Raw genomic sequence first — 13,193 nt, 5'->3', positions numbered from 1 at the left:
GTTGGGGTGTCTGTGTCTGTGGTTGAAGTGTACGTGTCTGTGGTTGAGGTGGTTGAGGTGTGCGTTGCGGTGGCTGAGGTGTCCGTTGCAGTGGTTGAGGTGTGCGGGTCAGATGTTGAGGTATGCGTTGCGATGGTTGAGGCGTGTGAAGTGGTGATTGAGGTGTGCGTGCTGGTGGTTGAGGTGTGGGTGGCGGTGGTTGAGGTGTGCGTGTCAGTGGTTTAGGTGTGCGTGGCGGTGTTTGAGGTTTGCATGAAAAAGTGGTTGAGGTGTGCATTGCAGTGGCTGAGGTGTGCGTTTCGGTGCTTGAGGAATGCGTGTCAGTGGTTGAGGTGTGCGTTGCGATGATTGAGGTGTGTGTAGATGTGATTGAGGTGTGCGTTCCACTGGTTGAGGTGTGCGTGTCAGTGGTTGAGGTGTGCGTATCAGGGGTTGAGGTGTGCGTGTCAGTGGTAGAGGTGTGCGTGCTGGTGGTTGAGGTGTGCGTGGCGGTGTTTGGGTGTGCGTGGCGGTGGTTGGGGTGTGCGTGGCGGTGATTGAGGTGTGCGCGTCAGTGGTTGGGGTGTGCGTGGCAGTGATTGAGGTGGCGGTGGTTGAGGTGTGCGTGTCAGTGGTTGAGGTGTGCGTGTCAGTGGTTGAGGTGTGCGTTGCCGATGGTTGAGATGTGCGTGTCGGTGGCTGAGGTGTGCGTGTCAGTGGTATATGTGTGCGTGGCGTTGGTTGAGGTGTGCGTGCCAGTGGTTGAGGGTGCATTCCGGTGGTTGAGGCATGCACTGACCTTGGAGAGCGAGCCCTTGGCCATGATGATGCTGTAGATGGCGAAGCCTGGGATGCAGAGGATGGAGGACAGGGCGATGCTCCAGCCGATCACGCTGGCCCCAACCGGGTATGTGTACCCGTCGTATTCCAGCGGCGTGTAGTTCACCAGCCCGAACACCATGATGAACTGCACACAGCACCACATGCAACATGGCTTTTTATTCACAATTATCAGACCATACATCGTGAGGATAAGGTTCATCTACGGGCAGGATGGAAAACGAATGACAGATGTCATCCATCACTGTTCAGGGGAACTGACGAGTACGACATTCATGTAGAGTTTCGGATAGAAACAGGCTACACGAGACAAAAAAAACTCACTCTCGGGACGAACCTACCAGCACGAACTGTCTATTGCATGTTACTGTTGGCTTGTCTTTGATCACACAAGACATGGTCTTACAGTTCCCACATCCTGGTTACTTCTTTTTCAGTCATATCTACACCACAGGCTTGCATGTACCGTCGGAATGGTTATAACGTAACCGGTTATAACATAGATCGGTTATAAAGTACATTTGATTTTTTTCCCGTCTGGACAGCGCTGTTCTTATTTATCACTAAAAATGAATCGGTTATAACGTAACCATTTATAACGTAGATCGATTATAACGTATATATTTGTTGTTCCCACGCCAGAAAAAGAACCGGTTAGAACGTATTCAGACATCAAAATAAAGCAGCGCTTCCGAGTTATAGGCTATTTTCTAAAAGTGTTCAAAATGTAGGATTTTTTTTATCGCTGAAATGCATTCCTCAGACACTAACTTATCGAGTCATTGTTAATTTTGTTTGTTTGTTTGTAGATTTTTCAATGTTGTTAACTTTTGTTCTCCCACAATGACAATTGCCTGGGTTTGTTTCAGTTGCAAAGCACCTCGGGAATTTTTTATCTTGTCCCAAAGTCGAGGATTATTATTATTACGTGGTAGCTTGACTATTATTGTAAACGTAATACACAGTAAAGGTATACTTTCCAGAAATAATCGTATTTTCTTTCAGTATCCTTTAAAAAATTCATGCGCGACTTTTATGATTTATCCCTCTAATTAGAGGGTTTGTTTGAAATCAGTTTTTTTATTGACACCTCGTTTTAGTTTGCAAATTTCAACACGTGTTTTTACAAAAATAAGTACAGTACACGTTGCAATTACTTTTCTTACCTAGATTCTCTCTCTCTCTCTCTCTCTCTCTCTCTCTCTCTCTCTCTCTCTCTCTCTCTCTCTCTCTCTCTCTCTCTGATTATTTTCATATTGATCATATCTGTCCATAAAGCATCAGTGTTTCATAACGCAAGAATGTATGTATAGCCTACAACGTGTATATAGACATGTGAATAGTTTTTCTGCCTTGCTTATCTTTTGTAATTGTTTTACGTATGTATATATATATATATATATGTATTCAAGATTAGAATAGTCCCTCTCTGGGCGAGGGCTGGTTGAAAAGAAGCTCGTTTATATTGCTTATGCCACAACCCTCGTAAAATAAAATTTGATTTGATTTGATTTGATTTGATCTCTCTCATGCCTTACGGGAAGCTACCAGCACAGATTCTTTCAAAAACAAATATATATCCCATTTAATGAAAATAGTATATTCTTGATTGTTATGTCCTTTGGGACAGAGTCACTCACTTTTGATTTATAGTTTTGTTCACGAAATTATGATGTTCTGCATACTATCCATTGTCTTGCAGAGTTGAAGTACTATTGCATAGTATTCTGACTTTAATTGACTTGCAAATTTTTGCTTTGCACCTTGTCATGAACATTTATAAACTACAATGTTTCATATAATGCACTTATGTACATAAACTTATACTGTTTTACTAATTATGTAAGTATGTAGTAGTAGTTATTATAGTAGATTTAGTCCCTCTTTAGGGCGAGGGCCAGATGCAAAAAAGTATACCAATGCTTATTCTGTTACCCTCGTAAAATAAAGAATTGTCATTGTCATTGTCATTGTCATTGTCATCTCTCTCTCTCTCTCCCCCTCTCTCTTTCTCTACCACCTCTCCCTCTCTCTACCCCCCTCTCTCTCTTCCCCTCCTCTCTGTCTCTCTCCCCTCTCTCTCTCCCTCCCTCTCTCTCTCGCTCTCTCTCTCTCTCATGTCCGATTATGACCGTACCCTCTCATTAAAAGTTCAATTTTAGGACGAATATGACGTATGCAACAGAAAACAATACTTATTCGACCACATGTTACCATATAAACGTTAAAAAGGGGGGAAACCGGTTATAACGTATTGTTTCCTCTTATCTACGTTATAACCGATCTTAACCGATTATAACGTAGACCGGTTATAACAAATATTTTAACCGATTCCGACTGTATCCAGGTTTCCCAATTGCTTCGTTTCCGGCCGATTTATGTGGAGCACGTGATGCGCACAAAAAATATTGAAGTGTCGTCTGCGCAATGATCGCGGCGGCTTTCTTGACCGCCAAGGACGACCACGCACGTTGTGAGACGTCATTCGTTAGACCTCAATATGCAAAGTGAAAGCATGAATTGTATCACGCGCAGGAAAAGGAAGGAGAAGCGCGAGAGTAGTATTGGGAATATGAGACAAAAGGAAAACTCGTTTCTGTAATGCTGTTTTACACAGTGCGGGCTTTGCGTTGTCACTTGTAGACAATTTGACGTGTTGAAAATTGTGCAAGCTCAGTGTGTCTGAAAAAAACCCCACATGAGTGGTAAAGTAGTGGGGTGTGGTGAAAACTTGGGTACTGACACTGATGAAGATGGGCGAGACGAACTTCCAGCACACCGTCCAGTAGCGGCCCGGCCGGTGACCCAGCATAGCCTCCAGGTCCTCCGAAAAGCGGTCCAGACCTGCAACACGCCACGCCCTCTGGCACTCTTTACTTGCACCAACACTCACACTGCACGGGAGACGCAGCACGGCGGGAATAAAGCTTCCCTGATGTCATGACTGGGGTCGGATCTCTCTAATCAAAGCCCCGTCACGCTGGGAATATGTGACACGTGTTCCCTCAAATGGCCCCACTTGCCGGAATAATACAGCGACTCTGTACCACACTTTCTACGCCTGTTGGGAATGTTCACGTTCTTATGCGTATTTTGTTTGTTTATCTTTTTTTAAATTTTGTTTACATTTATCTCCAACAGCTCTTCTCGTTTGACCAAAACGCTGAAACAGATGAATACCGCAATGGACGTGTTATTAGAGCGTATGCTTTTATGTCCTGTGACAGTGGAATCTAACACAAAGACACAGCTTGTCTTTAGAAACAAGTAAAAAGACAATTTTGTTTTACTGTCCTCACGTCTGTTCGAAGAAGACGACATTGCTTTATCAGACAACACTTGGAAAGAAAGTGTGTGTGTGTGTGTGTGTGTGTGTGTGTGTGTGTGTGTGTGTGTGTGTGTGTGCTCGTGCGCTAGGGTAAGTCTAGGTGTATATAGAGAGACAGACAGCGATGAGAGAGAGAGAGAGAGAGAGAGAGAGAGAGAGAGAGAGAGAGAGAGAGAGAGAGAGAGAGAGAGATTTTAAAGACACAGTGGGACAGAGGGCGTTGTTGGAAGAATGGTTGCACAATGAGTGTTACTGCTGTGTTGAGTGTCATACCGTAGGCCCAGGACACGGCAATGGTCTCAAAGAAGACGGCGAAGAGAATGGAGTAGCCTGCTGCAAAGCGGTCCATCAGGTTCACCACGTACAGCCCGCCCTGTGTACCACATATGAATACTTCACAGGTACGTCAACACAACTATACTCCACACGCACTGCAACACAACAATACTCCACACGCACTACAACACAACAATACTCCACACGCACAACAACACTCCACACGCACTTCAACACAATACCCCACACGCACTTCAACACAATGCCCCACACGCACTGCAACACAACAATACCCCACACGCACTGCAACACAAATACCCCGCACGCACTGCAACACAACAATACCCCACACGCACTGCAACACAACAATACCCCACACGCACTGCAACACAACAATACCCCACACGCACTTCAACACAATACCCCACACGCATTTCAACACAAATTGTCAATACTCCACACGCACTGCAAAACAATACCCCACACGCACTGCAACACAACAATACTCCACACGCACTTCAACACAATAATACCCCACAAGCGCTGCAACACAATACCCTACACGCACTGCAACACAACAATACCCCACACGCACTTCAACACAACAATACCCCACACGCACTGCAACACAACAATACCCCACACGCACTTCAACACAACAATACCCCACAAGCACTGCAACACAACAATACTCCACACGCACTGCAACACAACAATACTCCACACACACTTCAACACAACAATGGTCCACACGCACTTCAACACAACAATGGTCCACACGCACTGCAACACAACAATACTCCACACGCACTTCAACACAACAATACCCCACACGCACTTCAACACAACAATACCCCACACGCACTTCAACACAAAACCCCACCCGCATTGTAACACAACAATACTCCACACGCACTGCAACACAACAATACCCCACACGCACTTCAACACAATACCCCATGCACACGCACTGCAACACAACAATACCCCACACGCACTTCAACACAACAATACTTCACACGCACTTCAACACAATACCCCACACGCACTGCAAAACAAAAATACTCCACACGTACTTCACCACAACAATACCCCACACGCACTTCAACACAACAATACCCCACACGCACTTCAACACAACAATATTCCACGCGCACTTCAACACAATAATACCCCACACATGCTGCAACACAACAATACCCCACACGCACTTCAACACAATACCCCACACGCAGTGCAACACAACAATACTCCACACGCACTGCAACACAACAATACCCCACACGCACTGCAACACAGCAATACTCCACACGCACTGCAACACAACAATACCCCACACGCACTGCAACACAACAATACTCCACACGCACTTCAACACAATACCCCACACGCACTGCAACACAACAATACTCCACACGCACTTCAACACAATGCCCCACACGCACTGCAACACAACAATACCCCACACGCACTGCAACACAACAATACTCCACACGCACTGCAACACAACAATACCCCACACGCACTGCAACACAACAATACTCCACACGCACTGCAACACAACAATACCCCACACGCACTGCAACACAACAATACTCCACACGCACTTCAACACAATGCCCCACACGCACTGCAACACAACAATACCCCACACGCACTGCAACACAACAATACTCCACACGCACTTCGACACAACAATAACCAACGCAAAGAGGCAAAGAGAGTCCGGCAACTGCACGCAGAATGTGGGCGCTGCTTTGAACAGTCTCACTCCACAGCACAGTGCCCCAACCCCGTTAAATGCAAGCAGTGTCTAAAAGACAACCACAAAGCAGGTGACCCTGACTGTGACATGACCCCTGTCAACAACATGCCCCCTCCCCATCCTCCTCCCCCTCCCCCGTCCAACACTAGCACACAGCCCAAGGCGCCAGAGAGACAGAGACAACGAAGTCCCAGTACCTCTCCCAGCAGAGACAGAGGTCGCTCTAGGACGACGAAGCCTAAACATATCTCTGGGCAGCGCACCCTGCACGGATTTAGTAAAAGAGACGGCAGCTCAGCGAAGCGACAACGATCACGGTCCGGATCTCCGCAACAAAACATGAGCCCGACAACGCAGAACACGAAACAAGCGAGGCTATCAGTGTCACGCACATCCGACAACACTAGCGATGCAAACAATGACACGTGCATCAGGCCTGAAAACGAACTCAGCAACTCACAGGATGCGGACAGTTCCCTATGCTGACCCGTAACCCGTGACCGCGCCCCCGTGTTTACGTGTGCTTTCACGTGCCTCGCGACTTGGCTATGTTAAAGGACAACGAGATGGTTTTTGCGACATTATGATAGACGTGTGTAATGAATGGCGTTTCAATATGTTCTCTTAATGTGAGAGGATTGCGCAACAAAAGAAAAAGAAGATCATTATTTGATTTATTTAAAAAAAGAAAGTATGATTTAATATGTTTGCAAGAATCGTACATTACTGACGATGTAAAAGACCAGTGGGAGAGAGAATGGGGTGGAAAAGTGTATCACTCATCACTTACATGTCAAAGAATGGGACAAATGATCCTAATGAAAAAGAGTTACAGTTGTGATGTGGAAATAATGTTTAAAACAGAAAGAATATTATGTGTGAAAATTATTTCGGATAACAATTGTTTTTACGTGGTGAACGTTTATTTTCCTAATAATTCTTTGGAAAAAAGTCAATTGTGGAAACAAGTAAATGAGTATTTAGAAAATTTAGATGGTGAGAAAATAATCTGTGGTGATTTTAATTGTGTTTTGAATAACGATTTAGATATTGTAAGTGGAGAAAAGCATAAAACGGTTGATGTGGTAAATTTCCAGCAATTCTTAAATAATAATGTCTTAAATGATGTATGGCGCCTGTTTCACACAGATGAAAGGGAGTTTTCCTGGAGTAGGAAGAACCCCTTTATAGCCCGTCGTCTCGATTATATTTTCGTTTCTGATCATTTATTTGATAAAACCCTTTTTTGTAATATTTTGTCAGTACCACACACAGATCATCGTTTGCTTGAACTCAAAATTCAGTTTGTAAATATCAAACGTGGTCCCTCTTATTGGAAATTCAATAACCAATTATTGAGTGATAAATTTTTTGTTGATCTGATGAATGATTTGATTGATGCCTTTTTATTAGAAAATATGGATACGAATGCTCACTTAAAATGGGAATTATTGAAAGTACGAATGCGTGATTTGTGTACAGCCTATGCAGCAGGAAGGAAACGAAAACAAACTAATTATTGTGTTTCTCTTCAGAGGGAATTAGATGAATCTGATACACTATTAGCCAATAAACCACAGGATGAGACACTTTTGATAAAGAGAGAAAATATTAAATCAGAGCTTGAGGTACTGTCACTGGAAAAAGCCAAAAGTGCCCAAGTTCGTTCCCGTGTCCAGTTTATTGAAGAAGGGGAGAAGAACACCAAATATTTTTTGAACTTGGAAAAAAGTAAAGCCAATATGAAAATTATGGACCGGTTGCAAACAAAAGATGGAAGGGTAGTAAATACACAGCAAGAAATTATGAAAGAGCAGGTACGTTTTTTTAAAGATGCATATGAAAAACAATCTGAATTTAACGAAGTGAGCGCACAGGAATTTGTACAAGATTTGAATATACCGTTTCTCTCCAATGACCAAAAAGGCAATCTAGATTCTGATATTACCAAAGAGGAATTAACAGTTGCTCTAAAACTATTAAATAACGATTCAGCCCCAGGTCTAGATGGCCTCACTACCTGTTTTTATAAAGTATTTTGGCTGAAGATTAGGGATGTAGTTCATGCCTCCTTTATATCATCCTTTGCTAATGGCGAGTTATCGACCACTCAAAAACAAGCTGTCTTGACATTAATCCATAAAGGGAAAGAATTGCCCAGAGATGATCTCGGGAATTGGAGACCCATATCTCTGACTAACACAGATTACAAGATACTCGCAAAATGTCTGGCAAGGAGACTTTCAACTGTAATTGGTGATATTATTCATGAAAATCAGGTTGGTTTTATGAAAGGTAGGAAAATTAGCACAATGATTAGACTTATTGATGACACCATAGATATTATGAATACAATGGATAAACCTGGAGTTTTATTGGCAGTTGATTTTCGACGCGCTTTTGATAGCATATCCAAAGACTTTATTTTGTTTGCTTTTGATAAGTTTGGTTTTGGAGACAATTTTAAGAAATGGGCTTCGGTTATCATGAATAACAGTCAAAGTTGTATTAATTATACAGGGTGGATATCTGAGCATTTCCCTGTGGAATCAGGCATCCGTCAAGGATGCCCATTCTCGCCGATGGCATTTATTATAGCCCTTGAATTGTTAGCAATTAAGATTCGTTCAGATGAAGATGTTGAGGGTATCCGGCTACCCATGTCACCCTTTGAGGTATCACCAATGAGGGTCCTAAAACTGCTCTTATATGCCGATGATGTCACCCTTTTTTTACATGATCAAAGAGATCTGGAAAGAGCTTTACATATTTTAAACATGTTTAAAGCTGTTTCCAATTTAGAAGTGAATGTAAATAAAACTGAAGCCATGTGGATTGGGTCAAACAAATACTGTACTGACCAATATTTTGGTCTTAAATGGAAACGGAAAGTAAAAATCGTTGGAATTGTTTTTTCAAACAATATACCTGCGTCATCAATTGAAGACAACTGGTCTAAGAAAATTCAACGTATGCAACAAATAATTTTTAATTGGTCCAAAAGAAACTTAAGTATACAAGGTAAAATTTGCATTGTTAAAACCTTTCTTATATCTCAGTTCGTTTATATCTTCCAGTCTCTAGCAGTGCCTTATCATGTTTTACATCAAATTAATTCCATTTTGTTCAGGTTTATTTGGAAGAAAAAATATTCAAATACACGGGCGTTTGAAAAAGTAAAACGAACAATTATGTGTAAATTAAAAGATGATGGTGGATTAAATATGATAAATGTTGTGGATATGCACAACTCATTTATGATGTCGTGGGCTATTGGTCTGCAGAACTCTACAGACAATTACTGGTCTGTCACTCCTAGATATGTTTTTTCAAGTTTGGGTAATGGTTTGTCCTGTTTTGACTCTAATGCATCCTCCAAGAAGCTGGTTGGCGTTGTTAACTGCAGATCGGTCTTTTGGAGACAAGTATTGTTAACCTGGCTAGACAACAAACACATTTTGTATGAAAAGTATGATGCCACACCTGTTCCATTGATGAATCAATGTATATGGAACAACATGAACATACAATATAAACATAAATGCCTCTTTTTCAAAGATTTTATTAAATGTCATATTTATCATGTAAAGGATGTCATGAATGAAATCGGTGACATGATTTCATTTGAAGAATTATGTCAAAAGGTTGCTTATAAACCAGCCAGACAATTTGAGTATAATGCGTTATGTACAGCACTTAAAACAAAACTGATTAACGCATTGCCATACCGATATGTTCTGTTGCAGGGTTTGACTCGTATTGGTAATATTACACCAAAGGAAATAAGAACTGTTTTGGTTAATTTCGAGGTACAAACTCCGAGCGCCTGTTCTTTTTGGCAAAGAAAGCATAATATTGTTCTGGAATCAAGACACTGGCTGTTAGCTGTTAATTGTACAAAAGAAGAACGACTGCGTCTGCTTCATTGGAAAATTTTACACAGAATTTACCCAACGAATATTTTACTAAACAAGATGGGTTTATGTCAAACTAATAATTGTGAAGTTTATAATGAACTGGATACACTTGAGCACTTCTTTTTTCATTGTCAAGAGGTGAGGAACGTTTGGAAACTATGTAAAGACTTTATTTTTAAGCAAATTTATTATAATATAACTTTGAATGAAACAGATATATTATTTGGTTTTTGGAATGAAAATTTAAAAAACGATCAAATTTACTTTATAAATTATTGTATTTTGATAACAAAAATGACCATAGGAAAATTTAAGTATGGGAAGAAGTTAGACTTACGTATTTTATTGGAATTAGAGTTAAACATTAGACAGAAATTTATGTTTTGTATAATATAAAGTTGATTATGTTATACAGAAAGAGACCAAGGAAGAAGGATGCTCCCCGCCTTAAAGAGAAAAAAAAAAAAAAAAAAAAATTACAAAAATCGGGCAAAAAATATGGGTTGAAGCATCCTGCATGCAACTGAGGTCAAAAAAAAAAAAAAAAAAAAAAAAAAAAAAAAAAGAAAAACCAACGCCGAGAGTACTTTTAGAAGACAATACTCAACACATATCTGAACAATGTTCCAGCACGTCTCTTGCATGGGGCCATTTGATAAACAAGCAAGCTACATCATACGAAGCACATACGAACCTAAAACACGATGTCCTAAATACAAACACAGATCTAGACAGACACAGGGCCGGAGCAGTTAAGCCCGAGGGGGGGGGGGGGGGGGGGGGTGGGGGGGTACAACCTGGGGTCCAGGGGACGGTAGAGGTGCGGTACTGTGGCAAATTGGGGGTAAAGCCCCCCTGAAGCTGAAGAATTTTAGCTATCTTATAAACAATTTGTGGCTTATCCTTGATTGTAAACATGATCAACTGGTGTCAGCAGCCACTCTTTATTTCTTTTAAAGTTAGTATTAAATAATGGCAATTTATCTTCCATGATATCTGCTCCCGACATCATATATACTGTTCAAAAAAAGAAACGCATAGCTTGTAATATTTGGTTAATTTAGTTATATGGCTACAAGGATATCCACCAAACTGCAGAAAATGTTTATCTGGTCGTCGACCTTTCGTCCATTGCCACAAGTGAGCTCTGCACGTGACGCATGCGTTATCAGTGGCTACAATGTCAAAATTGCTCATTTGGCATGACCACTCGTCATGCTTCAGTGTAATCTCGTGAAACTCGGGGAATATTGAGCTCTCACCATGTCTTCCAAAACCCATAAAAGCGGATTGTTCGCCACAAAGAAATCAGACGACAATTCAGCGACGAAAGATGGCCCGATTGAGCAGAGAAGACCGCCAAATTGCATTGGGTCGTTTACAAGCAGGCCAAAGTCAAAGTGCAATCGCCAGGCACTTCCACGTGTCCCAGAGCACCATCAGTAGGCTGTGGGTCAGGTTTCAAGCCACTGGCTCCGTTGCTGACTTGCCACGAGCGGGAAGACCAAGGGCGACAACTGCTGCTCACGACCGCTTCATACGGCTCCGCCACCTCCGGAATCGTTTCCTGTCGGCCTCATCTTCTGTCCAGGCTCTCCCCAGGCCACACCGATTATCGGACCAGACCGTGCGGAACCGCCTGCATGAAGCTGGTTTAAGAGCTTGCAGACCTCACAGAGGAGCTGTCCTCACCCGCCGCCATCGCCAGAACCGAGTGCAGTGGGGCAACCAGCACCTTCGCTGGACCGTCCGGAATCACTGGAGACACGTGTGGTTCAGCGACGAGTCCTACTTCCTGCTCCAGCGACATGATGGTCGGAGGAGGGTCTACCGGAGAGTAAACGAACGTTACGCGCCCAACTGTGTGGATGAGGCACCCGTTCATGGTGGTGGAGGCGTCATGGTGTGGGGGGCGATCAATACCGCTGGAAGGAGCACCCTGGTGCACGTCCAAGGGCGCATAACTGCCCAGCGATACGTGGAGGAAATTCTGCGCCCACACGCCCTTCCTCTTCTGGCTGACCAGGATGCCATATTCCAGCAGGACAACGCTCGCCCGCACACAGCACGACTCACCACCCAGTTCCTCACCGACCACCATGTCCAGGTGCTTCCCTGGCCATCCATGTCGCCAGACATGAACCCGATAGAACACCTCTGGGATGAATTGGACAGACGTGTGCGCAGGCGAGAAGAAGCGCCGGCAAATCACCGCGATCTATTGCAGGCACTTCAGGAGGAGTGGGACACCATCCCACAGCAAGATATCTGGCATCTGATCCAGTCCATGCCCAGAAGGTGCCGGGCAGTTGTTGCTGCTCAAGGCAGTCACACCCCCTACTGACTTGACAGCCTCGGCACCCAATCGTATTGATTGACTGATTGATTTGAAGATGCAAATGAACTGTGTGTGCATTCAACTGTGTCCATACCAAATTTCAAACAAATAATCTAAATATTGGATTTTCTGTTAATTTTTTCGAAAAATAAAACAAATTTGGCAAGTAGCAACTATGCGTTTCTTTTTTTGAACAGTATATATACTGTTCAAAAAAAGAAACGCATAGCTTGTAATATTTGGTTAATTTAGTTATATGGCTACAAGGATATCCACCAAACTGCAGAAAATGTTTATCTGGTCGTCGACCTTTCGTCCATTGCCACAAGTGAGCTCTGCACGTGACGCATGCGTTATCAGTGGCTACAATGTCAAAATTGCTCATTTGGCATGACCACTCGTCATGCTTCAGTGTAATCTCGTGAAACTCGGGGAATATTGAGCTCTCACCATGTCTTCCAAAACCCATAAAAGCGGATTGTTCGCCACAAAGAAATCAGACGACAATTCAGCGACGAAAGATGGCCCGATTGAGCAGAGAAGACCGCCAAATTGCATTGGGTCGTTTACAAGCAGGCCAAAGTCAAAGTGCAATCGCCAGGCACTTCCACGTGTCCCAGAGCACCATCAGTAGACTGTGGGTCAGGTTTCAAGCCACTGGCTCCGTTGCTGACTTGCCACGAGCGGGAAGACCAAGGGCGACAACTGCTGCTCACGACCGCTTCATACGGCTCCGCCACCTCCGGAATC

The 13,193-nt window shown here is 43.2% G+C and overlaps 1 protein-coding gene across 1 annotated transcript in view; it reads right to left on the bottom strand.

Annotated features, from left to right (window-relative positions):
- The window catches only part of LOC138977046 (sodium-dependent dopamine transporter-like), a 111,886-nt gene that overhangs the window by 10,101 nt on the left and 88,592 nt on the right, over positions 1-13,193 (bottom strand). Inside the window, exons 12-14 of the mRNA XM_070349950.1 lie at positions 4,421-4,520; positions 3,563-3,663; positions 779-946 (exon numbers count right to left, since the gene is read on the bottom strand). Coding sequence (XP_070206051.1) covers positions 779-946; positions 3,563-3,663; positions 4,421-4,520 — 369 coding nt within the window. The remainder of the gene's footprint in view (positions 1-778; positions 947-3,562; positions 3,664-4,420; positions 4,521-13,193) is intronic.

This window comes from Littorina saxatilis, linkage group LG9 (genome assembly GCF_037325665.1).
Source record: "Littorina saxatilis isolate snail1 linkage group LG9, US_GU_Lsax_2.0, whole genome shotgun sequence".
NCBI classification, from domain to species: domain Eukaryota; kingdom Metazoa; phylum Mollusca; class Gastropoda; order Littorinimorpha; family Littorinidae; genus Littorina; species Littorina saxatilis.
The sequence above is the reverse complement of the archived record's forward strand: the minus strand, read 5'-3'. Positions and strand labels throughout refer to the sequence as shown.